The sequence below is a fragment of the Cordyceps javanica genome, chromosome 6 (assembly GCF_051103115.1).
Source record: "Cordyceps javanica chromosome 6, complete sequence".
Lineage (NCBI taxonomy): Eukaryota > Fungi > Ascomycota > Sordariomycetes > Hypocreales > Cordycipitaceae > Cordyceps > Cordyceps javanica.
The window spans coordinates 632,420-659,598 of record NC_139300.1 but is presented as its reverse complement, the minus strand read 5'-3'; the positions used below and the strand labels follow the sequence as shown (position 1 = coordinate 659,598).

General features: G+C 51.3%; 8 protein-coding genes across 8 annotated transcripts; 5 read left to right on the top strand and 3 right to left on the bottom strand.

Annotated features, from left to right (window-relative positions):
- Positions 1-299: 299 nt before the first annotated feature.
- V2A60_008658 (uncharacterized protein) lies at positions 300-4,083 on the top strand (the record flags this gene model as incomplete). The annotated part of the gene is made up of 2 exons (XM_083259930.1): positions 300-687; positions 3,077-4,083. 2 exons carry the CDS (start codon positions 300-302, stop codon positions 4,081-4,083), a joined length of 1,395 nt encoding a protein of 464 aa, XP_083116056.1.
- An 80-nt stretch (positions 4,084-4,163) lies between these two features.
- V2A60_008657 (uncharacterized protein) lies at positions 4,164-6,480 on the top strand (the record flags this gene model as incomplete). The annotated part of the gene is made up of 3 exons (XM_083259929.1): positions 4,164-5,837; positions 5,895-6,383; positions 6,463-6,480. The coding sequence occupies 3 exons, from the start codon at positions 4,164-4,166 to the stop codon at positions 6,478-6,480; spliced, it is 2,181 nt and encodes a 726-aa protein (XP_083116055.1).
- Positions 6,481-8,576: 2,096 nt separating this feature from the next.
- V2A60_008656 (uncharacterized protein) lies at positions 8,577-9,047 on the bottom strand (the record flags this gene model as incomplete). Its single annotated transcript, XM_083259928.1, has 1 exon — positions 8,577-9,047. The coding sequence occupies one exon, from the start codon at positions 9,045-9,047 to the stop codon at positions 8,577-8,579; it is 471 nt and encodes a 156-aa protein (XP_083116054.1).
- Positions 9,048-12,009: 2,962 nt separating this feature from the next.
- Positions 12,010-13,500, bottom strand: V2A60_008655 (uncharacterized protein; the record flags this gene model as incomplete). Its single annotated transcript, XM_083259927.1, has 1 exon — positions 12,010-13,500. One exon carries the CDS (start codon positions 13,498-13,500, stop codon positions 12,010-12,012), a length of 1,491 nt encoding a protein of 496 aa, XP_083116053.1.
- A 1,864-nt stretch (positions 13,501-15,364) lies between these two features.
- Positions 15,365-16,931, top strand: V2A60_008654 (uncharacterized protein; the record flags this gene model as incomplete). Its single annotated transcript, XM_083259926.1, has 2 exons — positions 15,365-15,408; positions 16,259-16,931. 2 exons carry the CDS (start codon positions 15,365-15,367, stop codon positions 16,929-16,931), a joined length of 717 nt encoding a protein of 238 aa, XP_083116052.1.
- A 359-nt stretch (positions 16,932-17,290) lies between these two features.
- On the bottom strand, positions 17,291-20,001 carry V2A60_008653 (uncharacterized protein; the record flags this gene model as incomplete). Its single annotated transcript, XM_083259925.1, has 4 exons — positions 17,291-18,641; positions 18,697-19,442; positions 19,496-19,730; positions 19,787-20,001. The coding sequence occupies 4 exons, from the start codon at positions 19,999-20,001 to the stop codon at positions 17,291-17,293; spliced, it is 2,547 nt and encodes an 848-aa protein (XP_083116051.1).
- A 1,820-nt stretch (positions 20,002-21,821) lies between these two features.
- Positions 21,822-24,217, top strand: V2A60_008652 (choline transporter-like family protein; the record flags this gene model as incomplete). Its single annotated transcript, XM_083259924.1, has 2 exons — positions 21,822-21,834; positions 21,912-24,217. The coding sequence occupies 2 exons, from the start codon at positions 21,822-21,824 to the stop codon at positions 24,215-24,217; spliced, it is 2,319 nt and encodes a 772-aa protein (XP_083116050.1).
- Positions 24,218-25,750: 1,533 nt separating this feature from the next.
- Positions 25,751-26,822, top strand: V2A60_008651 (uncharacterized protein; the record flags this gene model as incomplete). Its single annotated transcript, XM_083259923.1, has 2 exons — positions 25,751-25,849; positions 25,932-26,822. The coding sequence occupies 2 exons, from the start codon at positions 25,751-25,753 to the stop codon at positions 26,820-26,822; spliced, it is 990 nt and encodes a 329-aa protein (XP_083116049.1).
- Positions 26,823-27,179: the final 357 nt, after the last annotated feature.

Genomic DNA, 27,179 nt, shown 5'->3' with positions numbered 1-27,179 from the left:
GCCTGACACGAGCTCCCAGAGGTGTTATACAATCTATTCCGACGGCTACAAAGCTTTTCCCGTCGGCCTTGTTGCGACGGCTGCAGCCCAGTACGGAGCGGGCGTAAGGCGTCCTCGGCTGTGATGCTTGCATGTGTTGTTTGCAGATCAGTGAGATTTACGAAGCTATAGGAGGGCACTGACGGCCGACTCATCCCTCGTTCCAATTCTACTCTTCATTCAACCTTCTATTCCCCAAACTAACTACCACGGCTCGAACCGCAACTCCGGTTGGAGCAGGCAAAGCGATACTCAAAAGCATGCGTGTTTCTGAAGAACCCGCCTATGTTCCCAGCCAAGACAATCTCGACAACTTGAAGCTCGGCGATTTGAAAGATGACACAAGAACCTACATCCTCAAGGTTTATGACACCGTTCAGCCTTTGATGCTCGATGGCCAGCATGGGCTTAGCTTCGAAGGGGTTCTGATCGCTCTGAGCTACTTTGGCGCAGACGACTCCGACTCAGAACTGCTGATGGCGCAAGAGGTCCATCATCGATGGACCAAGGCAGGGATGCTTATGGATGACGTCGAGCTCTCATGGCTCGTCGAGCAGGCGAATCTTCGCAGATGGAGCTTGGAAGAATTCGAGACGATCGCCACGAGATGGCTAAGAGGAAAAGATGAGAATGCGCTTTTCCGGCGGAGTGAGGAAGTACGTGCTGCCAACGAGCGGTTGGCAAAGTTCGAAGCGGCATCCGTCGGGAGGCAAAAAGGGGCAGCGGAGAAAAGGGAGGCAGCCCTGAAGGAGCAACTGGAATGGGATATGTTACCTTTACAGATTTGGAATAAGGCTTGTAAGATCGTCTTTCATGGCACGGCCCCGCAGCTGTTACCCTGTTACCGTCGTTGCCAGGCTTTCGAAAAGAAACGCTTTTGTAAGCACAGCGTGGGAACATTTCTGAAAAGTATAAATTGCAAGCATACTGGTACTACTTAGCACAGATCTATCCGATTGATGTTTCAACTTAAAACGCCTCTTGTTTTCTCAAATTTTGTTCAGTGGCGTGTGATACAACAAACGCGCTTGTGGCGAGCGCACAAAAGATTTCCATTTTTTCTTCCCTGCAGCATACGAGTATGTTAGAAAGCCGGAACGTTCTTTGATCTTCGAGCGACCTGAATAGTCGGTGGTATCCCATCTGGCTCAAATAAGGAATGGCCATTGTTTTTGTGATACTTGGCCCCATGAATGTGGAGAAGATTCCTTGACATTTCCCTCGTCGCTGGACAACCCGCGTCACCGCACCTGCTAACTCATCTATACCGTCGCCAGAGTATCTCCACAACTTCCCAATCCTGCGTGCTGATAAAAAAACTTCTTCATTTGATATTATATTCCAAGATGGATAAACTCCATGTAATATACCTCGTTACTCCTTGAACGCCTGCTTCAGGCCTTCTCCACGGTGTGGGTGCAATGGCCCTATGGTTGGAGCTACGGTCAAGGCAAGCCAGATTGGCCTGTTGACCACTAAAGATGCAGCATTTTTAACGCCAGACAGATTTTCCCGTTCATACATTTATATTGACTGGAGAATAGTTGCGGCCTGGCTCTCTCTTACTCTATTTAGGTGCGCTTATGTGGTGAAAGTAGCGAGATGAATTCTCAAGCAAGTCGCTGGAAGATGTACGAGCCGCGATCGGAAAAGTGGATAATCGCTGCGAGTTTTGACCCATACCTTATCGACAAAGGCGCTGAGTCAAGCACCCAAGACAAAGACGGTCGGCCCATGATCTTCAAAGTGGTCGAAGCTGAGCGATGAGACTTGGTCAGGCATCTTATTGGCAACGGCGTTGATCTAAACACCGAAGACGAAGATGGGCAGGTTTTGTGGGAACTTTTGGCAAGACAAAATATCTAAGCTTTGCGAAGAGGTTCACGACTTGTGCAATTAGTATATACGAATAAGTATTTACCGCATTGTGCAAAGATGCGCCGTTGTGTTCACTTCTACCTCGCCATTTTCGGAGGACGCGAAAGCATAAAGAAATTTTGGCTCCGGATTTTGATTTATATTTCACTGAATCTATTGCGACGGTCGCAGATGTTTCAGGTGGGGGACCGTTGGGCCAGTTGCTTTCATATGTTCTTGTATGGTGCAAGTCATTGTCTGAGCCTGTCTAGTTTGTCATTATCTTGTCCTTTCTCTTAGAAGTCGAAGTACCTTAGGAGAATGAATGTTCCGTGCGGCAGTCAAGTACCCAATGAGCAGTATGCGCAGCTTTTTCACTGCAGGTTCTATATGGGCAATCACAGGGTCTTGATCTCCGGCGATCATTATGACCGTAGTTCCCGTAGACATGCGGGAGTATACTTGGATGACCGAGACACCAGATCAGAGAGACATTTGAGAATAATCGCCGAGCTATTCAGGTGGGAAACTTGCGCTTGCCTTTAAGGCCAGCAGGGAATTAACTCCGCTGGCTGTTGCTTTTGGCGAAGCTCGTACCCTCATCAATTGTGTCTGGCTTTTCAGACGCAATTGATTCGTCCCTGGCTCCAGAAAAAGTCCCTTTGTATTGTTTTGAGCATAACTAGCGTCCGCTGCGACTGTCTTTAAAAATTTAGGCTTAGCGCTAAACAGCCAAAAATGGCATACAAAGTGGGCGATTTTTTGGTGCCTGAAAACGGCTACACAGTGCGGCCACTTTTTTAGTACCTCGAAGTTTTTACGGGAATACTGTACCAAGACAGAACATATGTTCTGCTAAAACACGGATAAATGTGGATTGTGGCGTGGGGTGAAGCCGTGCGCTGGCTCCATTGGAAGGAACTGCTGCGTAGCACTCGCAGCCTAGCGTGACCCCGCTCCTTATCCCGCCGCAACGCGCCTCCTCCTCGTCCGACAAGTGCGGCGGCTGTCACCCAATGCAGAGATTGAGGCACTGGGATGAATTTACAGAGTTATTGCCTACCTGCCATTTGCAAACCCCCAGTCGGTTTTCTCTTAGACCATAGCATGGCGTCCGCGGCCAACGCCACTGGCAAACAGGAATCTGAGCCATTCCGGCCCACTAACGATGATTATACAGTCGGCTGGATTTGTGCCCTGACGACCGAATACATCGCTGCACAGGTCTTCCTTGACGAGAAGCACGCACCCCCTGCCTATATTGCCAAGCATGATAACAATGACTACACATTAGGCCGTATCGGCAAACACAACGTCGTTATTGCCGTTCTTCCAGGTGGAGAATACGGCACAGCGTCCGCGGCCGGCGTTGCACGCGACATGCTCCATAGCTTCCCAAACATACGGATTGGTCTCATGGTTGGTATTGGCGGCGGCGCCCCAACCTCGAAGCATGATATTCGACTCGGTGATGTCGTCGTCAGCGAGCCTCAGAATGGCCTAGGAGGCGTGTTTCAATATGACTTCGGCAAAACTATTCAAGACCAGCCATTTCAACCGACGCGCTTTCTGGCCCCACCACCGACTGTACTACTCGCGGCTATAAGTGGCCTACGAGCGAAACATAAGATTGATGGGCATAGCATTCAACAGGACGTCCAAGCCCGTCTAGCAGGGAACAAGAGGTTGCGAAAGGAATTTGGTCGCCCTGGTGCAGAGACCGACCGATTGTACCAATCACATATCGTTCATCCACCGGGCGAAATATCTTGCTTGAGTAGCTGTGATAGCAGCGCCCTGTCTGTACTCGAACGCACTGCTCGAGATGAGGATGAAGATGATCCAGCTATCCATTATGGATTGGTGGCGTCGGCAAACCAGTTGATGAAAAATGCTATCTTTCGAGATCAATACGCCAACGAAAAGGGGATCCTATGTTTCGAAATGGAGGCAGGCGGCCTGATGAACCACTTCCCATGCTTGGTCATCCGCGGCATATGCGACTATTCTGATACGCATAAGAATAAGGACTGGCAAGGCTACGCGGCAATGACTGCTGCCGCGTATGCCAAAGATCTTCTCAAGAGGATATTGCCAACCAAAGTGGAAGCAGAGAAAAAAATTATTGAGATGGTTGAGAATGGTATCTCCACTAAAGTAAATCACTGTGATGTTAACTCGAAATAATTGATTGACTTTTGAAATGGTAAATAGTGAATCAAACATTAAATCAGCTTCAAGTGACTAGTGGTGAAACTTTTACTACGATGACGGAAATGCAAAACTCAATGAATCGACGTGAGATCAAGCTAGATATGGACAAATTACCATATGCTAGAGGCGCTACTTTCAACTCCAAGGATCAAGACCATACTACTTGCCATCCCAATACTCGAGTCGACCTCCTTCGTCAAATCAAGGACTGGATTCGGTCATCGAACAGCAAGAGTATCTTTTGGCTTCATGGCAGTGCCGGTACGGGCAAGTCGACCATCTCTTGGACTATCGCGGAATTGTTGGCCAGCGGGAGTATCCACAAAGAGGTCGACCTCGGAGCGAGCTTTTTCTTCAGGCGAGGTGAGGGTGACCGGGGTTCCGCTTCCCTTTTCTTTCCTACCATTGTCCGTCAACTTGTGCTGAAGATACCTGGGCTGGATAGCTTTATTGCCGACGCCATCACATCCGATCCGATCATTTTCGACAAGGCGCTGGGAGAGCAATTTGAAAACCTACTATATCAGCCGTTGCGCAAGATACGTAGCGGCCTCCGCGACCGACTTATCCTGGTCTTGGTGGTTGATGCTCTGGATGAATGTGATAAAGCAGATGACATAGAAACTATCCTAGAGTTGTGGTCTCGTATCCCTGACATCTCGACCGTCCGCCTGAAGCTTTTCTTGACCAGTCGACCAGAGCTGCCCATTCGAATACGGTTCAGGAGTATTCCAGCAACTGTTTATCAAAAGATGTCTGTGGACGCTTATCAGGACATACTTCTCTACGACGCTGTCCCCCAGACAACCATACAACAAGATATCTCGACGTACCTTGAATCCGCTTTCTCAAAGTTTCAGAGCGAATTCAACAACGATCCATTATTGGGGACACCGCTGGATCATGATTGGCCAGGCGAGAACATTTTGGCAATTCTGGTAAATAAGGCTGTCCCTTTATTCATCGTTGCCGCTACTCTATATCGATTTGTGAGTGACGATAACTATGATCCTAAGGAACAGCTGGAGACGATCTTGAACTTCCTCGAGATGGGTCAGCTAGAGCAGATGGAACAAACATACTTGCCTGTGCTTAATCAGCTAGCCGCAAAATTCAGAAAATCACACAACAGGGTAAAGCTATACGAAGAGTGCCGCATGGTTATCGGGTCTATTGTCACCCTTGTCGAGCCGCTTTCTCGGAAGTCTCTTGCGGTCCTCTTACAAAGCCCCCCGGACATACTCAAGCTTCGCCTAGATCCGTTACATTCTGTTCTGCGCATTCCTGACGAAATTGATATGCCTATCCGAACCCTCCACCTTTCTTTTGCGGAATTCCTGTTGAGTAATAGATCTCAACACGAACTCAAAGTGGACGGTCCGACTGCACATCAATTGTTGCTTACGAAAAGCCTCCAGCTACTGTCCAGAGCCGATGGAGTAAAGCCAGAGGGTCTCCATGAGAACTTGTGCTCTTTGCGATACCCAGGCCAACTGCGGCGCGAGGTAGAGCAGTCTATCATCAACCAACGCCTATCACCGGCAGTTCAGTATGCATGCCGGTACTGGGTTCACCATGCTCAGCAAAGCAAGGTCGACCTGCATGATGGCTGCCAAGTGCACATCTTTTTGAAGAAACATTTCCTGCACTGGCTTGAAGCTATGAGCTTTCTAAATAGAATCGCAGATGTCATTGCATATGTGAACGTGTTACGTTCGCTTGTGCCGGTAAGTGATCTTTATTGGATTGGTGTAGAAATGTTGAGTCCTAACGGCGGAGCGTAGCCACAGGGCTCGAATGAGTTGCGAGCGGTTCTTGACGATGCGCGACGCTTCACCCTCACTCACCGCTATATCGCCGATCTTGCACCACTGCAACTTTACTCATCTGTTTTGGCATTCACACCACAGTGCAGTATCATTAGAAGGGACTACGGCAAGACCCCTGAATGGCTCCCGGAGCTCCCGATCACTTCCATCGCTTGGGGCCCAGAGTTTCAAAAGCTGGAGGGACATACCAGTTCAGTAAATGCGGTGGCTTTCTCTCAGGATGGCTCGCTCCTTGCCTCTGCGTCCGATGACAAGACCGTCAGGCTGTGGAACCCGAGCACCGGTCAAGAGCTGCAAAAACTAGAGGGACATACCCGTGGGGTAAATGCGGTGGCTTTCTCTCAGGATGGCTCGCTCCTTGCCTCTGCGTCCTTCGACAACACCGTCAGGCTGTGGAACTCAAGCACCGGTCAAGAGCTCCAGAAATTTGGGGGCATCAACGATGTGACCACAATCAGGTTTGAAATCGATGAGAGAGCCCTAGTAACTAATAAGGGTACTCTACCGATCGATTACCGGCTAGTGCCAGGACGCGCCGTGAAAGTTCCAGCTGGAAAGAAAATTGTGATTAAAAGGGAGTGGATTCAGGAAGAGGGAAAGAACTTATTCTGGTTTCCACAGGAGTATCGCGTTGGTTGTTCCGATATCCACGGCAATACGGTAGCTATAGGCCTTCGTTCTGGCAAAGTCACGATTATTCGGTTGAATAGCCAGTCCATAGTCTAGTCCATAGCTGACTAGTATAATATCGCAGCAAAAGCTCCAGTCGCAATGTCTCGAGCGCGGATACATAGGAAACTATGTAAGATAAGCGCGACGGTAGAGAATATGAAGAATACTTTCCGCGCGCCTGCCTAAGTGCAGTAACAGCCTCAGGAGATAATCTTCAGCGAGCTCCAAGTCTGTACGCCCGTCGTATATCTCGTAGTACATGATTTTATCCAAGGTATAAGCTGGCGGGAATATCACTCGCTTCCCACGGTGAACTGATTTCTTCTGAACTGGCGTCACGCCTATCCGGGGATGACCGTCTTTAGGAATCGCTACGCTACGATCATCTGCACTTTCATCTAGATAAAACATCCACTCTGGGTCGAAGTGTGATCGTAGGCGTCTCGTGGTACCTGTATTTGCACCTTGGCAAAAGTGACCATCGATTTTCCTTTCGACCATTCCATCCACTATATCTCGCGACTTTGTGACTCCTCTCGGTCGTCCGACGGGCTTCGATAGGGCGTTCATGGTTGCAAAGCAACGTGTTGGAGCGCCGCCTGCGCACAGTCCGTGGATCGCAGTCGGTTGCCTTTCAAGTTTATTCAGCAAGACACCATGCAACTTGTTCAGGCGCAGTTTCGATAATCTTGGCGCCATTTTTTGGAGTAAAAGGAAGCGATTTTGTTGCCACGTAAACGCCCTCTACGCTAGAGGCCATGGCGGGCGTGGAGCGGCGGCCGCCCGACCCGGAAATAGGCAAAACATAAATCCGAAAGTATCTCTTTCTTGTCTCCAAAGAGTAATATTCCTACTGTGTGGATCGACCTTTTTTTGCGAAACAGTGTAAGTTAAGACAGGACGCTGTTTATGCTCAGAACAATATCTGTACGCATCTTTAACTGAGTTGTTTGCCTTGTTTTTACCTCTTGGAAAAGCTTTGATATTCTTCTTCCAGTTCTTTGCCAAGCTTGGTGTAGACCTCGGGCACAAGTGACGCCAGATTCGGATTGCTTGTCAAAATCTTATTTGCGATTGTTGGTAGGGATTTAACTTTGTTTTCGCAATGCAGCAAATGCACGTTTGTCCAGAGAGGACATTTGTCAATTTCGTCGCGTGTGGCGAAATGGCCGTATTCCGCGTTAGGAGTCGCACAGTCGAGATTCTTGTGACAAACGTAGCTGCAAAATGGCATTAGTAGATCGTTCTGTTGATCGTGAAACCGAAAAAGTATAGTACCATTGCTTATTTTGACATTTGCTGCAGGTGATCTTGTTGCAGGCTTCTAAAAGAGTGAATCTGGTTTCGCATTTGCTTTCCCCGCGTTAGTCGTGAACGATGTATAGATGATTTGAAGCACTTACTTGCAGATGCGTATGACAGCGTCAGAGAGTGCCTCGCAGAACAAAGAATAAATTTTTTCTTTGGACTCGGAAACAGACACAGCTGCCGCATCCAAGTCCAGGGTGTGCTTGATGTAAGCAGCGTCGGCAACTTGCCAAGTTGCAGTTGTGGTTTCGACAGCGGAAGACAGGTTCTGTATCAATGTCGGGGTACTGCTCCGACCAGGGACAGAACGGACATTTGACGTCGTCTTTGATAATTGGCTCGAGATCGCGTCGAATCTCGTTGATGACAATTTGTTCGAGAAGTGACTTGCAATCAAGATCGTCGGTTCGCGAACTCAGAAACTGAAATTGTTCAGCAAGGAATGGGGCAGAACAGATTTTCTTGTCTATTTTGCATCGAATAACGGCACCTCCTTCGCTGATTGTATGTTTGGCAAGATTTTGTAGACAATCCAAGCAGTAAAAGTGTTTTTTCGACCCCCGACATTGTTGCCCCTCCTTTGACGGAACGATTTCGGAACAAATCATGCTGAACCCATTAGCAAGAACTGTGAGTGTGATGGAGTACTGATTCAAATTACCATGAGAAGCGTTGGGACTTGTTGTTCTTGTTTTCATCCTGGTGCTCAACATTGTGATCGCCGTTGACAACTCCCGTATGGTCCAACCTTTCGGACTCGAAATCGGAGTCATCGAGCTCGAGATCGGAGTCATCAGACTCGAGACCGGAGTCATCGGACTCACTATCATCACTGATAGTGATGATTTCTTTCGACAAATCTGGAAGGCTAGGCGTTGTTTGTAGAATTAGCTGCCAGTCAGGACTATCACCGCGGTCACTGCGCGCTGTGCGTTCTGCAACGCGTGTGTTCGTGACCGGAAGGCATCCGTCACCTGCAGGCTGCTGTGTGTTTGACGTTACTCGAATATCGAGGCTTGCTTGTGCTCTGCTGAGATTGTAGCAAACGTTTTTCACACCAAGCTGTGAATTCGGCCCCATTGACTTATTTTTATGCACGCCACGAGCGTTTTTGGCAAGGACAGTCATGTTTCTGGGCGGGCTCGGAGGTTTCGACGGTTGGGGTCTTTGCTCCAATTAAGTTTTCGGCATTTCGTCGGCAGGAGGCGTGTTTGAAGAAACAGAAGAAATTGATTGGAGTGAAATTTATATCAGAAAGTAAGCGGCCGTTGACGCCCTCTTATAGTTTCGTCGCTCTCTGCCATGACACCTCTGAGGAGCACGTAAAATCAAAGCCATCACCGCGACGCCCCCCTCCCCCCCTCCACACACCCTTACACTACCTCCTTTTCCATTATTTGACCGACAGCCAATGCAGCCGTCGCAATGGATCCAGTGGGGAGCGCCTCGTAGCCTTCGGTTGCTGTGGGATGATGTGTCAGGCTCGAACAGTTCAACAGTGGTGAGTCAAGCCGTGATCGCCAACAACGTTTTGTGGCTTTCGAAGGGTATCCTATTGATCCGTAGCCATCAGACCGTCGAGAGATTCAGATTGAATTGGTTCTCGGTATCTTTATCGATTCAAGCAGTTCTGTTGGCAGAAGAAACACATTGCGTGTCGGATAAGCAATGCCCAGCTCGAGCCACAGATTCTGCGTCATAGGTCGCAATCATTGGGGAGCTCGCGACTGTCAGACAGTCATCGTGTCATACGCACACGTCGCCTAGAGCTGAGCGACGGCTGCATGCGCGGGCGTATTTTGGACCATAGTCCCTGGTCTGATGAGGTTGACTGAGTGGATAATGCATGAAGCAGCGTGACGGATGTTTACAGCCCGGTGTACCGTGTGCAGCGTGTAGAGCAGACCAAAGCCAGGCAGTTTATGAGTGTTTCCCATCTCAAGTGCCCTGAAAAGCAAGAAACTAGCGCTTCGGAAGCAGCAATGGCAATCAACGCAATCGTTCTGATAGGTTAAAGGGTGTGAGCTACCAGCAGGGACCCATCAAGCCAGTCGTTGCAGCATGTAATACTATAGCTATCTTTTGTGAAGAACATCAGACTTTCTGCTCGCCTAGTTGTGACGTCAGGCCAAATTTGATATTTTAAGGAAGGATTGCAATAGTTCAACATACGCAAGTCACCTCCGTGATCTTGAGGCCTTGGTGCCTGCGTTCTGCTATTGCAAGACGCCAGTGGTACCAATGAGTGCAGGCTGCCGCTGCTCCGCGCTGAGATAGTCGGTTCTCTCAACTTAAGACGACTTGTCTACTTGAGAGTTCATGGCTCTTGCCATGGTGAAGCCGAGCTGGGAAAGCAAAGCGATGAGCGTCAAAGAAAAATCTCATAGTGCCGAGTTTCTACTTGTATCAGAATACCATAGGATCGCCGAGTACACACGAAGGCGAAACGAGTGTCCCTTTTTTAGCAAATAAAATAGTAGTCGCAGTCATTTTAGGCACCAGCGTAGCGCCGCTAGGTACCCACTCGGTAGCCAAGACTTTCAGCAGTGGAAATAGGCGGTCGAAATCAACCATTGCTTTTACACATCTACACCAGGTATTATGTACTCCTCTATCATAAAAGCTACTTCTAGTGATGCGGGGAAAGAGGCATCCGTAATCGAGAATCAAGTTTCTAAAATTAATTGTGCATTTGTTCCATTTCTGCATATGTGTCTTTAATTTCTTCATCTACTAATGCTAAGTCGTGGGTACCTGATCGGTACCTAGCGGCGCTACTCCACAGCCCAAAAATGGCTGTCACTATTAGTCTTATCTAGCCAAAAGAGGAACCCTCTTTTCGCCTTTCTCTGTATCCCAGGCAAGCACGAGTTCTTATATAGAGGGAACCAACAGGCAAAACCACGACCAGGTGCCGTACCATACATGGTAGCAAATTTCGTGTATCGAGCCAGCAGATGCCTGGCAAATTTTGTAGTCCTGACGGAGCATTCTTTTGATGCGGAAGCTTTCTGCTGATTTTGTCACACGTCAAAAAATGGGGATTGGCATTTTCCCTAATCGGGAGCCTTCAGGGGCTAGCTCAATTGATTTCGTGAGGTAGATTTTCCTATTTCGGCAATACCTCCTCGATGGCCAATCTTGGCACCAGACCAAAGCTTCGGCGCGATTGTAGTCAGTTTCTGTCGTTCCGACAGGAAAGGCTGAGCTAATCGTGGCACTGGTGCTGCAGACAGTACCAGGTGTTTTTCTTTTCTTGCCTTCATTAAGCCAAAATGTACCCGCTCACAAACAGCATAAAACTACCACCGGACATGTCACCAGATCCGAGCACTGAGTATAGGCATAGAAGTAGAAACCTGCGCTCAACGGCGTAAAGCCTTCTTCTGACGAGAAAAGTTCCAGCGAACCCCCCCAAGCGGGACCCTAATTGAAATGAATATCGCCTTTTTTTTCTCATTATCTCTGAGAGCTCAAAACGCACGATGGATCGGAAAGCGCAACTGTTTGCTGCACATCTTCTCGATTCAGCAATGCTGTAGAGCACAGGTCGTTTTCGGCCGCTGCAGTCGCAACACGCCTGGACTGCTATGAACGAAAGCATGAAGCAACCGCATTGGGCATGAAAGTGCTGAGCATAACACGTCATGTTCCAAGGCTGGACCCACAACCTCGAAAGCAAGTTTAGGAGGTAAGCTCAGTGGCAAAACGGGGGAAACAGGTGAACTCAGTCAGAGCTCACTAAAACACCGTCGAGCTCAGTCAAGCTCAGTCAAGCTCTGTCGAGCTCAGTCAAGCTCGGTCAAGCTCAGTCAAGCTCAGTCAAGCTCAGTCAAGCTCAGTCAAGCTCAGTCAAGCTCTGTCAAGCTCAGTCAAGCTCTGTCGAGCTCTGTCAAGTTCGGTCAAGCTCTGTCGAGCTCAGTCAAGGCTCAGTCAAGGCTCAGTTCTGATAAGGTCAAGTTCTCTCGACAGTGTCGCCGAAGGGCAGGGCAAAAATACTATGTGCATGTAGACGTCGTGCTCATATTAGATTTTTCAGGGGTTTCAACGAGTCAGAGTCAATATTGTTGTTACAAAATTATTGACTATACTATCCCATACTGTTGCGCGCATCTTCAACAAGTTTCGGAATATTCTCCTTCTTCCTATTGAGCTGCTTCGCAATCCAGTCATCCGATCTGCCCTCCTTTTTCCATCGTATCAAGTCATTCTTTTGTTTTGAGCTTAGTCGTCCACGACTGAAGTGTGCAGCTTTGAGTCGATGGCCGGCATCCTCCTCGTTTGCGCAGACACTACCAGCATCCTCGCTCCCGGAATAGTCACTATCATCAAAATGCCCATTGGCATAACTGCCAGGGCGCAGCTGCGCGGCTTTATGATTGCTTGCTCGTGACGGCTGTCGGGAAGGAGCCCGCGATTGCTGGCGTAAATATCCAATGCGTTGGTCGTGGTCTGAGAAACGCTCCTCCAGGTCTGCAGATCGCTGGTACAAGTCTGCAGGTCGCTGCCACACTCCCGCAGCTGGCCTGTCCATATCCAAAGCTCGCTGATCGAATTCCGCGGCTCGCTGATCTAAATCCGCAACGCGCTGGTCTATGCTGGCAGCTCGCAGATCCAGGTCTGCGGCTCGTCGGTCCAAATCTGCGGCTCGTCGGTCCAAATCTGCGGCTCGCCGGTTCAAATCTACGACTCGCCGGTCCAAATTTACGACTCGTTGGTCCATGCTTGCTGCTCGGCTCGCCAGGTCTGCAGCTTGCCGGTCCAAGTCTTCGGCTCGCTGATACATGCTTGCAGCTCGCCTGGCCATGTCTGCGGCTTGCTGATCCCCGGACAGTCGTTGGGTCAGCGTTGCCGCGGGCTGCTCTACCAGTGCCGGTTTCTGAAGAGCGGTTTGGTAGCCCGAAACAGCGCAGCTGCCGGCGGAGGCGCTTGGCGAGGACAGTCGTGCTTCTGAATTTGACTCTTCTCGTGGAGGTGGTGCCGCCGCTTCAAGAACCAGCGCAGAAACCAATGAGCGAGTCTGCGTTGTGCAAGAGTACGCAGGTAGCTCGATGAGACGCGCCTCACCCGGACCTTGACTGGCATCGTCACTCGGTTGAGTCCGGGGGTTCGGTGGATTTGTAGCAGTGTAACGGTCTTCTGACAAATGGCCAAACTTGATGGGTGATGCCAGCTCTTTTACGGTTGCTTGGCGCTCAACGTCGATTTTAGCAGTTCGCTCCGTTCGGTAGGGGCGAGCAGTGGGACCACTGTCCACGAATGCGTTCTGGCAGACCTCTCCAGCGAGGCGTGGACGCTTTCGCCTGGCATCTTCGGTATCGTTGTCATCATATTCAGGTGTCGGCTGTTGAATGCGTTTGTTTATGGGCTGTTCCGGAGAAGGTTCGTCTTGACGAAGCCAGACTTCGAAGTCTTCGGTCTGGGCGCGATGCAAAGAGTGCTCCTGAACGACTTCTGGAGGTTGCAACTCTGTATCAAGCACAACTGAGGGGCTACAATGTGCAGTCGTTTCTTCGCCCATGCTGCCAGAGCGGACAGACTCGTCAACTCCCAGGCCTGAGGCGTCGAGTTGATGCTGCATGGCTGCTCTACTTGGAGCATCCGAACCATCGCCCGGAGTGCAATTTTTGTCCCTAGTATCCGTTCGCGTAGGCAGCTTGGTATCGACCGCTCGTCGATTTGCCTCTATGCCTGATTTGGGAATGTAGCTCTTGAATACGAATTGTTGCGGCATCTTGATTGTGACTGAGGAAGTTCTGGTTGCAGGAGCAAGAGCATGAAACCAGGCACGCATCAAAGGCAGGGAACCTCTCATTTATATTCTCGAAAATGGGACGTCAGGGAAATTGCCTTTCCTGAACAGGAGAAATTCTTCTCCGGGTCTCCAGTCTGGGCTTTTCCCAGTGTAGAAGTCACGATGAATTGCCATGACAACAACTCGACCCCGAACCACAAATCGCCTGCCCCTGCGAAAACGAGTAACCATTTTTGCGTAATTTCAGTACTATCGATGCCACGTAAGCTGGTCGTGCGAAATGGAGCGAGTGGCGAGGGGAGGGCCCTTCAGGAACGAAGCGACGGTTGCATCGGTTGCAAGTACCACGTCTGCGCCCAGATTATGCACAATGCCATTCGTATTATCCAGTTACATTGTGGGGCGGTAGTTTGCTGAATTCAGGAGCCGACCATCGTCGGCCCGTGAGTCGGACATCGCATGGATTAGTCGCAGTCAGCCCTCAAATGGCAGTTCCAGGCGCAGCAATTTCCTTGCGATGAAACATCCGTCTCCAGAGGCTCATTCCGCCTCACCACTAAGGCTCGCGTGCAGGCCGTTGAACAGCGTCAGCTACGCCCGAGTGGATTGCCGGACTCAGCTGCGGTTTGCCATATCTGGCAATGATCCAACATGTCTTGGCGCCCTTGTTCAGAGCGCGGTCGTGAACTTGCCGCATTTGGCAATTCTCAGACGAGCACTTGAGCTGGCATCATAGCCATAAATAGCAATTCCGAATACGGCTGTGCAGCTCCATCGTGGTAGTGCCCGAACTGGTGGCCTAGCTTGGAAGTTTGACCTCTTGCAGGATTCAGCACAGGCGAGGTCTGACCGTAAATTTCCTCATCTGGAAATTCCAAGCTGGATTCCTTTTTGTTTCGTCATCGCTCGGAAATTGACCGATATCACATCCGCGGAGCCAGGAGAGGGAGGCAACAGCGCGAGACAACACGTTCTGCCGTCAAGGTGCGGCGCGGCGGAGTCCGCTACTTTGTGCTGAGGTACATCCGTGACGCGACAGTGCGGGACGAGCAACCACCTCAATTCGTCTTGCTGCAGAGCAGGGGCTTCGGGGTGGGTTCAAAATACACATGACCCATCCTTGCGATGCTGGCTTCTGGCGACTGAGGTGATCGTGGCTGTGGTTATTGATGTATTCCGGAAATTGCGACGGACAGGGTGGCTGGCCGGCCGTACCCGTGGGCAGGGCACACAGTCATGCAGCAACTCTCTTGCGTCCACATCCCCGAGCCCGGTACGTTCCCTGTGGCCCCTTTTCGGAAGCTCTGGCAGGCGACAGATTGAGACGTGGTAGAGGTCGAGTTGCAATGTCGTTTTGAATAGGAACGCCTCTACTGTGGCCAACAACAAGTGCCCGACTAAGAAAAGTAAATAAGTTAGCACGGTGTGTCAAATGCTCCGGAGATAGTTTCTTCTTGCCTTGTGGTTGAAATTTGTTGTTAGGGAAAGGTAGTGAGTGGTCAAGACACGCAGCTTTGGGGTGATGTGTGACGAAAGAACTCGAAAGGTACATTGGGAGGGTCTGGGGATGCAAGTGAATTTATGGCCACATGAACAAGCGGCAACGTTGACGCGGCCGAGAATTACCCGAAAGGGCAACCACCATGTTGGGCGAGCCAAGACCACAGTTTCTAAAGACTCTGCACTTACAATGTACATTCTTCATTATCCTTTGCGGCGTCTGCATCTTCTCGCGTAAGCCATTCCAGACTGCATCGTGGTTCTGAGCTTACGTCCCCGTTCTTGTCCATTGCGTATTCAAGCTGAATGAACGTATAACCGCCCAGGTACATATTCATACAGTCTTTCGTTTTTTTCTTTTCTTTTCTTTTCTTTTCTTCGTCTTTTTTTTTGTGAACCGGAAGCACACGTATATTGGTCTCCTGTAGCACTCCTCGAATTACTTGGATTTTCCCATTACCCCGCCAGCCGATGCACTAGCGACCCCTACCGCCTGAACAGCCGTGTTACAGCGGCCACACCATAGCCGCCTGCTGCTGCGCTCTGCAGCGCGCCGAAAACACTACCACCAACTGCGTTACCGATGCCGCTTTGTACGACGGCGGCTGCTGCAGAACCTAGCGACAATATTATTTATGTGAACAGGAGGTGACAGCGCACTGAGACGGGTGTTCAGGCCGCCGCGGTCCGCCCACCTTCGACAAGCCAAGCCTGTCCGGCTGGCTATTCGCCAGCATCATCTTTCTGTTTGGCCTTATCAAGAGGCGAAACTTGTCCAAATTGTTTGAGCTAGATTGCGTATTTCAATCCGATTACATTGCACAAAGCCACTTTCCCGAACTCTTCAAGTCGAGTCAGCCCCAGCTGCCCCCCGTACGCGAGCCGATACAAGCGTCGTCAACGCTCACTTGAATCGGCCTTGGCTATGTGCCACACGATCTACCAGTATCAATGCAGGAGAATATATTAGCGCAACGCGCCTGGTTATACATTTCTCGAAGTCAGCCTTGCACTAAACAGCCTTGTTCCCCCCCAGTCTCTTCGATTCTGGCAAGTATTCTGACCTCCTAATTATTGGGAGCAGGCATTACAACGCCCACAAAACCATTGTCTTCTGCTACTCTACAATACTTGAGACTGCTAGTCGCTTCCCAAGAAAGGCTGCGTTGCGAAGCGTTTTGCACGACACTATTGATGACGGTGCAATCAAGGGCCAGGTCGGAATCTCTGATCATGGTCTGAGCGACAGCGCCAGCCCCAACTTGCCGTGTATAGGTCCCAGTCTCGAGTCGGTCACTGCAAGAGACCGAGACACCGTCGACCTTCGAGGAGAGCACCCGATCGCCTTCGACTGCATGATGCAGTTTTTTTACCATACCAATTACGATACGCAAGCCTGTCCCACACATGATCCTATTGATGATTCCGCCCAACAACATTGTCTGCAAATCCACTCGCTCGTCTATAAGCTGGCCGAGGTTTACGCAGTCGATGAGCTGAAGGTACTTGCGCTTGCCAAGTTCAAACAGGCGCTGAGATGTGCTGTCGATGCGGCTGATTTTGCGGCCGCTGCCGGCGAGGCATACGCTGACATGATTGAGAGTCTCGGTCATTTACGGCAGGCCGTCATCAAGGGCTTGCATCATCATCGCAAGGTCATTCTTCAAACTGAGAAGGTAAAGACACTGCTGCATTCGAACGGCATCATAGGATACGATCTTGCACTGTACTTTACACAGAATAACCCGTTCTTGTAATCATTTGCTGTCACGCACCAAACAAGCAGGGGCCGCAGCATATTGCACAGATCAATTCTGCATTTCTAAAAGCACGGCTGTTTTTTACCGTATTTCTGTCTCTGCCTCAGTATAAACGTTATAATGGCATTCATGGTCCGTAAGAACGCAATGATCAGACGTTCGTGCAGGTTTTGACACCTCTTTCCGCGCAAAGTTCACCCAATGTGCCGCCCCGCAGCTCCCTCACAGCACGGGCAGTGGCATGCCAAGCTGTTGTACCCAAGTCACCAGAGTTTGTGCGGTACACTGACTAACTATGTATAATATGTGAAGATACGAAACCGTAATTTGGCGTCTTCGATAACATTCAACAGCTTTCACGCGCGAAGTTTCACCCCATGTACTGTCTGGACGTGGTTTTTAAAGTGGTCCAAGCTCGTCAGAAAGTCACCAAGATGCTGGCATCCGGGGTGGCGGCACACAAACTTCGCATTGCCTTTTTCGTGCCGAAGATGAACATTTTCGACATGGTCCATCATGTGAGAAACACGATTGAACCTTCTCGTCCGAGCCGCATAAGTCAGTCGCTTATCTCCCACGCAGTAGATACATTGCGTTTTGCCCAGCAGGAGAGGAATGTCTTCGAATGGTTCGGGCTTGATGAGCAACTTGGACTCAGCCACCTCAGGAGACGATTCTCTGCTTGCATCACAAGGAGAGACCCCCTGTGGTCGACGCACCTCGCGGCAGCCGGCGAGACGAACCATTCCATCTATGGCACGAATTTTGCGGCCTGTCATCTCCTTAAAACCCATGTCCGTGCTGAAATCACAAAGAATGGGCTGCAAGTAGGTTCTCTCGGGGAGTTGGTGCTCAACAGAGGGCTCAGCCTTTTCTTCAATGGCCGTTCCACTCAGTTGCCTCTCTAGCTCTTCGTTGTGCATCCGTCGACGGTAGGCCTCCTGGTATATTTTTGTCATATCTTCCTTAAAAGCCTTTTCCGCATTTCGCAAATCGCAGCGGCGTCTCTGGTACTTATCCTTTTCATCTGCTGGTGCCGACTTGATGAATCCATATTGCTGCCGAAGTCTGATCGCTGTTTGCTTCACCTCCCTCGTCAGCTCCACTACCTCTGGGTCAGGCGGAAGCCTGGCCAGCTCTGCTTTAGGGATTTCGCGGGGGACTTCAGGATTGCATCGAATGCTCATATGCGAGAATGCCTTGGTTAGCCCATCCGCAGATGGGTCTCTTTCAAGATACGCATCTTGCGTGTTGAACCCGACTCGCCGGTTGAGGTAAGCGTTGGCCAAGCACCCAGTCATCGGGTCGTGCCGCATGACCTGGTCCACGACAGGATTCGGTGCGACCTTCAGAAGGGCATTCACGTTGCCGCGGCGCATACAGTACGACGTCCATTTATCCTCAGAGCCTAAATCCGATCCGATTCTGTCAAGGTAGAACGCGTAGGCGGAGTATTTCATGGGGTCCGTTGTAGACTTCTCCCAAGCCCCTGCCGTGGTTCGTACCGATCGTCGAAAAATGGGAGTTTTTAGCATCGACGTCTTCCAGTTTACCTTGGTGGCAGCCCTCCCAATCTTGGTAGAAAAAAAGGGCGCCGCGTGAGAGAAGCCGCCGACATCAACTGCATCGTCACGGATGGCTCGTGCCAAGATATGGCTGATCGGGCAGAGAATGGGCAGCGGGTTCTCACGGAATAAAAAAATTGTCCTGTGTGTTTAATCAGCGATCCGGCTCGTAACAAAGCGTAAAGCGAAATACATACGGTTTAGGCTTATTATCTACGCCTTTATGGTGGCGAAAGAACACCTCCATAGCTAGCACGTCTCTTCCTCCCTTGTTTGGGTCCCTGACGATCCAGAGGACGATATCTTCATAACATAATGCTTTATGTAGGCGGGTGATATATTTGTCTTCGTCCTGTTTTATTGTAGCAGTCGGCTGATGGGGGTTTGGTTCGGGCGGAAGCATGTCAACGTCTTCGTTGGCAACATCGCTGTACTTAGTGTCGGTTGTGTCGTCTTCGTCGCCGTCGCCGTCGCTTTCTCCGTCATCGGTTTCGTCAACACCATCGAAGATAGGATCGTCAAGATCGGAATCAGAATCAAACTCAGACTCGTAGCCTGACTTGGTGGTCGACTTCTGCTTTTGCTTAATGCTGCGGTTGGGGGGGCTCGGGTTGCCGGGTTGCTGCTTGCAACCTCGCGCTAACTTATCATCCGCAGCCCGCTCACTACCACCGGCGTCCTCGCGGTCACAGTCATCCAGCATTGGGTCGCTAGCCGCTCTGCATTTTGTCCCATCGACGAGTTCTGCAGGTCGGCATGCTGTATATGCCTGGAAAAGCATAATGGTTGGCAGATCAAGGCGATCGTCCTCGGTAGGGAACACGCTACGGTCGCGCGACCAATGATGCGTGAGGCCCAGAAGAAGGTCGTCTACGCTCAGAACGGGCTTGGCTCCAGGCTGATCGTCTAGACCGAACTTTTCCTTGAGTTCGGTATTAATATACTAGGCAATGTTAGTCTATGCCGGAGTGCACAGTCGGGATCTCGGTCAGATACCTTTCTGATCTCCTCGCAATGATTTGGGTTGACCACCTGGCCCTTGTTGCAGCGGCGGTAAAGCATTTTAAAGTCACGCCAGTATTGGTTCACGGTCTTTTTCTTGGACTTCTTGCGTCTTTTCTGAAGGTATGTTTCACAGATCCAGTGGAGGAAGGTCATGATGAATCCTTTGTCACTGTAGCGCGGCTGCAGAGACGTCCGCCAGTGCGCGTGCTTGTTTGCCTGGCAGAACCTGGCGCCGTTAGTATCGAGCCTGATGCAATAATGATACTCCATCTAGTCACTCACCTTATGAATCTCTTTTTAATGTAGTAAATATTCGACTTGGTCGTAGCTGCATCGAGCGGCTGGATGAACTGGGTGCTGTTCAACTGCTGCTGCAGGGTATGGTAGTCTTCGGCCAGGAGCGCATTCTTCTGTGCTTCCTTGCGTAGCGCAGTGTCTCGGTGGCGCCGCTTCGCGGCCTTCTGAAGGGCCTCTGCAATGTCGCGGTGGATTGCCATGACCGGAGGAGGAAAACGAAAGACTGTTGAACGTGGTGTATTGTTGGACAGGTCCGGGCCAGGCAAGCTACTTTTATGTAAAGAGAGAAGGTAGAGCAGGGTGTGCACGTAACGACGCAGGAGGGGTGTGGCTCCATAACCACCAAAAATGGTAGCTGCCCCACCGGTTTCTCCCACCAAAGGCGGCGACGTTTACCACCCGATTCGGTGGCCAAAACCGGCGCACTTGACTTTAAAATATAATAATAGCATAATTTCTATATAATCTTATATGAATATAAGTATAATTTATTTTTAAGATTTAGTATATATTATTTATTATTACTATAAAGTATACTATACAAGTAAAAAGATATCTTTCTTATACTTCTTATCTATTTAATTATATAGGCTACAATTCTTCTTAGATATATAACTACCTTATCTAGTAGTAGTATCAGTTAAAATATAATCAGTATTTTATATTCTATCTCTACCTATGTTAAATTATCCCCCCCCCCCCCCCCCAACCCCCAACCCCCCCGCACGTAGGTAACTACCAGTACCAAGTCAATGCTAGTTTGAGTCTTGACGGTCCCCACGATTGATGCCCACTTTTACACAGTTGCGCAGACTTGCGCTTGATTACCCAGGCACGCCAGGCAGCCAGGGTCGTAATTCGTATAACTACATAATATACCACATCATACAGAGTACTGAAATACTACTTGTATTTTTAACCGCCTGACCTTGGTATCAGAAATTGGTATGGCCGGATAGGATGATTCAAAAGCTGACAAAGCTTGGCATAGCTTGGTACGCGGGCCTGATAAGCTGCCAAATCATTTTCCGTCGTTTTCCGACTTACCACGACATTGTTCCTTGTTCCCATCTAGGTCACGATTTGTTAAGTATTAAATCGCTGACAGATGTTTTCAATAGTACTTGATGATCAATAGTAATTTCGACGTTACAGCTCGTGTTGGAGTAGCGCTACTTGGGTTCCTATTTAGGAAAGCAAACTGGGGCATGGAAGTTTGGACCGCTGTATTGTCTATTTTCTATCATCGTTTCTTCTGCAATTTCTTAATGGCTTTGTGTGAATATAGAAGTTGGCGCAGCTATCTGGTCTTATGGCTTAGATTGGGGCTGTTGATGCCTGTGCGTGACCACCTGCTCGATAAGGCAGGGTGCGATGGCGAGTCAGCCAGTGACTCGGTGGCTGCACAATCATGGTATAAAAAAAGGATCAGATGTAATAGATTTGGATGCTCTGAGAAAAAAATAAAAGATAAATCTCTCCAAAGTCTAATTAGTACCGTTTGTACGGAGTAGAGCGCAGACAGCTGCCCACCGCCCGCCATCTGCCTATCTACCCACGGCCCCAGTCAGCTGCCAACAGTAGTCAGTCACCTTTTGAAACCCCACGCTCGCGGTCCAACGTCCCATGACCAAGACTGCCTCTGTGCATGGTGCATGCTTCCTTTTTTTACCCGGCATGATCCGTGCCTTTCACCACTCTGCATCTTCAAAACAAAATATCCTGCATCCAGCTCCATCTCTGCCCCTTTACCGCTCTTCGCGTCCCACGACATCTCATCAAACCACCGTGCAACCGCCATCGAAACCTGTCCAGGCATCTCCAACTAGTGCGTAATCGGATCCGTCATTCACGTAATCGGCGACGAAATCCAAAACCGCCCCCCCCCCCCCCCGACCGATCTGCCTCTGCTGTTTTCCTTCATACGTCTCACGCCAAAACCGTTTGCTATCCACGACGACGAACCACCCCATTCTCCCGGTGAGGTGGCGGTCTGGTGCCTGATACACTCCCACCCATAATGTTTTCCGAATGTAGGTGTCGCTGCCCAGCCATGGCTTTAGCCTCGACACTTTGACCTGTCTAGCTGACCCTGATCATGATGGTGCAGACGCTTCCAGGTTCCTCGCCCAGTCCCAGTCTCGCATCTCCAACTTTGGCCAGCCCGATCCCGACGACAACAACCACAATCACACAGCCGACTGGCCATCGTCGCGGCCCGGACGACATCGAGACACCGCCGGTCGCGGCGCCCCAGGCACACGATCCTTCCTGTCCCGCGGTTACGGCGGCAATCCCTACCAGCAGAACGGCACTGGCTCCCGCTTTGGCAACCTCGCCTTCGCCTCCCGCATCTCGGCCGCCCAGGACGCACCGCTGTTCCACGGCACGCTCGACGAGTTCCGCGAGGAGGACGACGAGGAGGAGCGTGACCGCGAGGCCGCCGACCTTTTTGCCCTCCAGCGCTCGCGCCGCGTCGCCGCCGCCAGCAAGCTTGCCGAGAGCACCGAGTCCGACTACAACAGCAGGGGCTCTTTCGAAGAGAGCACCGGTCACGATGACGACGACCCGTACCGTAGCCGCGGCGCCGGCCGTGGTCGGGGCATCAAGAGTAGCTGGAACGGCACTCGGAGCGCCTTCCAGCACAACGTAGCACACGACACTCTTCACGAGGAGGCTGAGGAGGTAGCATCGGCCGCTGCAGCAACGACATCCCGCGACCGTGGTAATAAACCCGCCATGGTGGATGTAGGCTTGGAGTCGCAGGAAGACGACGATGACGAGCCGCCCGAGTCGCTCCTCGGCGACACCCATACGGATTCGAGTCCGCCCCCGTTTCAACGTTTCAAACAGCAGTCTGCAGAACAAACGCCCTTTTTATTACGACGCTCATCGACAGATCGGTCAGAAATAAGCAGTCTACAAAGAGAAGATCCCGCCGAGGGAGAGCCGTTGGAAGCCGGTCACATGTACATTGAGGGCGAGATCTTCCGACACGATCCCTTCTTTGCTTGGATTTTCCTGATTAGCTTCGCCGCCATGCTTTCTACGTTTGTATTGGTGTGGCTGCACACGGCGCCGCGAAAAGGCCCCGTCGGCGATACCATATACACAACTCTCCAACGATCGTTCCACATGCTCGCCGTGGATACAGTCGTTGCCATTTTTGTATCATTTGTCTGGCTAGCAGCTCTCCGGTCCTTTGTCCGCCCGCTGGTTAGCGTAATTCTCATTGCCGTGCCGGTCATTATGTTTTCATTTTCACTATACGCTTTCGTCTCCTCCTTCAAGGGCAGGACGCACGGTGCTAGCGTGCAAGATACCGTGATGCGCTGGGTAGCGCTTATCCCAGGCGCCGCGTGCATCCTGTGGCTGTGGATGGTCAGCAAGAGCCGCAAGGCGATCCAGCAGGCTATCGAGATTCTACAGTTCTCTTCGCGAATCCTCGCGCAGAATCCTGCTCTGCTCATCATGGGATTCGGCTGCCTCGCGCTCATCGTCGTTTGGACTTGGGCGTGGCTCGTCATGTTCACGCGCGTCTTCATGGGCGGCTACTTTTCCAAGTCGCTCGTGCGCTTTGTGATCCAACTATCGAGCTGGTGGCTCGGCGCCGCCTTTGTCTTCATGTACATGTGGACCATGTCCGTTATGAATGGTGTGCACCGCGCCACCACGGCTGCCACCGTCTCCCAGTGGTACTTTCACCGCAACGCCGGGCCTGCTGCGCCATCCAAGGATATTGTGCTTGCCGCGCTCGGCCACGCCATGACGACCATCTTCGGAAGCATCTGCGAGTCGACCCTCATGTCGTTGCTCGTGCGCGCGCCGCTGCTCTTCCTGCCGCGCCGCCTCGGCGCCGCCGTCACTAACATTGCCTCCTTTTGGATACCAACCCCCGTCGTCGCCCTCACCAACCCGCTCACCGTCACCTACGCCGCCATCCACTCGCAAAGCCTCGCCACATCGGCACGTGGCCTCGACCAGATGGAGTTTGTGACGCCCGCCATGCCCACGACGACGCTGACGCCCCGCGCGCTGCGCGCACGCGGCCAACAGCACGGGCTCATGCCATATCGCCTTGCCAAGCTACTCCTGGTGGCTACGCGCCTCTTGATGGCGACGGCACTCGGCTTTGCCGGCTGGGTCATCACAGCCAAGCAGCTGCGGCTTACGCTACCCGACGGCATGGGCGTGCGCGGCTCCGCATACGCGTACGTAGTAGGCCTCATGGCCAGCTTCATCGGATACTCCGTCATGGGCGCCATGGAGGGCGTGCTAAGCGGTATCGTCGACGCCGTGCTCATCTGCTACGGAAGCGAACGCCGCATGGAGATGGGTCACGGGCGCTTCTGTCTCGAGGCCGCGTATCTGTTTGGCGAGAGGCGGCCAGGTGGCCTGGGCGACGACCGAGTGTGAGGTTCATGTTGGCCGTCAGGTACAGCACAGAAAAGAGGAGGGAAGAAAGTAGGTGAGTGCGCACGAGAGAAATGCGAGATTGTAAGCAGGGCAGTAGATTAGATTCATGAATACCCTAGCGTCTATTTTCATTGATCGTGGATCTCAAAGCCTTTTCCTGCGTAAAGATCTTCGGTAGCATGTGCAAGCATGTTGATCGGGTCGGCTCCAATGTATGGCGGACTATGCCACCACCCGTCCGAGGGCATAGTTTGGCCAAGACAGCGTAAAGCTTTATGACGAGCCACGTTTATCCACACTCGCAGCGAAGCGGCGTGACGAACAGCACGTGGTAACTTGGTGCTGGTTCAGGCCAAGACGCGGATAATAAACAGCCCGCCAACTCAACTCTGTGCCATCCGGAATAGACTTGCGCAAAAGCCTTGGTTTCGAAAATAAAAATGTTTTGGAAGCGAAACGGGGTAAGTAGTCACTACCATCCGGGGAGCAGCCAAGGAAGTAATAAGTAGAACAGTCGGTTGGCTTACTTGCGACTTAGAGATCTAGACTATTTGTACGTCAGAGTATATGTTCTTGGGTGCCTGTCTGCATGCCCACGGCAGCATAGGATCATAAAGCTCGTCAGTTGCTCCGAGCGCTCCCGTATCTTTGTGAGGTAGATTGATAGATCATTCGGAAAACTAGTACTAATTTTAGAGTAATATTGCGCGCGAAAAATTTGTCATTAGATGTCAGCATTTAAATGTTACGGACTAGCCCTAGGCGGTTGAGAATGGTCGTCACGGAGATTGTTTGTTGAACTCTCCTGAGGAGAAGAAGGGGGAGATGAGGGGCCGATGATAAGTCCTTCGCTGCAATATCGAAAGGGGGCGCCTCGGAGAAGTTGAGCTATCAAGTGCTGTATGAAGATGGTTATTCAGCTCTCTGATGAAGAAATTGCTATCATAGTAATGTGTGAAAAAGGAGAGATGTGATCACCTCTTCTGGTGCCTTTGAAAAGGAGCAAAGAAAAACAAGAAAGCTATTGTTTGTATTTTCTGAATTTCCAAAGGTTTACTTGCTATCCATCCGCTTCCGTTATAACTTACTGGTACCCGAGTCCACAGTCCAGATACTAAAATTTCAATAACAATCTATTGAGTAGTCAATTGTTAACCTTGCAACCAACTGTACTGTCCCCAAGTCTATCGGTGGTCAATCAATCAGCAATCCTGCTCCTCCACATGCTCCATTGTGCTCGGTGATGTTGACTTTGACAAAGGGAAAAGAAGAACTCGACCGAGCAATCATCAGCCTCGTATGCATAATTGGGGCTGCCGACCTGGCCGCTCATCTGGGCTACGTGCTAATAAACTGATAACTAGTTTGGTGGCTTTGTATAAAAATTGCCTGGCTTCGCTGCTAATCTCCCCCAAGCCAGGGTCTCAATGGACCACTGCAACCCACCAGGGCTGCGCAGCCACCCGGGCTTGCAGATTTGGTCGCTTCATCATCCACGGTTGAATCGAGAACGGAATTGAAATACCATTCATCATGGCCGGGCTGTCTCTACTTACGTATTTGCCCCCAGGGTGGACGGAGGCGACGTACGAAGCTGCGACCAGTACAGAGTACAATGCTCTGCCAGAGGACGTAAGTAGCCCCCCCCCCCCCCGGGGGGAGCAGAGCCGCCGACTTGCACAGCCACTGATAGGAACCACTCGTAAACATACAGGAGCTCGAGAAGCTCATGGAGCGCAAGGTGGAAGAGACGCGGCAAAAAACGATGCAGATTTTGCACGAGGCAAAGCTATGGCGAGCAACCCACGGCCTGGCGACCCTGTCCATGCACCGGACGGCCGGACCGGTCGCCGCCCCTGGCTCGGCGGAGGCGGAGGCGGAGGCGGACGTCTCACTAAACAACACGCAGTGTCTCGTGCGCCGCGTCGAGACGGCCCAGTGGGCCGAGATTGGCTTCCTCGTCTTCCGCACCTACTACGCCGACGAGGGCCTGTGGGAGCATTTTCAGCAGCGCTTCGGCGAGGTCGTGGACCGGGGCATCGTGGCGGCGCCGCCGGGCGCGGGACTCGCGCGCATCAGCAGCCGCGTCAAGCTGCCGCTGGTCTCGGACTATGCGCTCGTGGACCTGGGCCCCGGCGGCATCGCGCACATTTACCGGGACAGCGTCAGCAATTTGGCGGGCGACGGCGATGACGAGGAAGAAGAGGATTCGGAGGATGATGACGACGACGAGGAGGAGGATGACGGGGGCCATTTGGCCAGCTTGGACCCGGGTCTGCGCATGCCCATGTGCCTCATGGTGGACGAGGAGTGTCTGCGATCGATGCGTGCAGACGACCCGGACGACCCGGACGCGGCGGCGGCGGCGGCGCCATTCGTCAAGGCCGTCGACGCCAAGCTGGCTACGAACAAGGACCTGCACTACGCGGGCTGGTTCAGGGTCTCTGTCCAGGCCCTCGTGCCTCGCTTTTACGCCGCGGTGCAGTTTTACGAGCCTGTGGAGATTTCTGCCGCCGTTGACGAGAGCACGGGAATCTGGACTGGCATGAAGAGCCCTCCATCGTCGCGAGAAGATGAAGAAGCGACGACGGCGTTGAAGAAGTAGGGACGGCGGAGACGTGGACAGATGTACAACACACATGTATAATATAATATCAATAGTACTCTAATTAATGGCAAAAGTTCAAATGTGGGCTTCAGTGTTTTCGACTACAGTCGATCTCTTGCTAGATCGATCTGTCCAGCCATGACGTAGAGTTCATGACTCAAAGTATTACGGCAATCATAGACGGTGTGGTAGTAGCTTTGTGCATGGGAGCACAGCAGGCCTGGCAGCGTTACTTTACAAGACTCACTCCTGCGAATAAATTCCATCGTGATCTACATGTTCTTGTGTCTTGAGCAGCTCGGGAGTGAAGTCTATTCCGACAAGTCAACCACCAAGCCCTCGCTGGGCGGCACC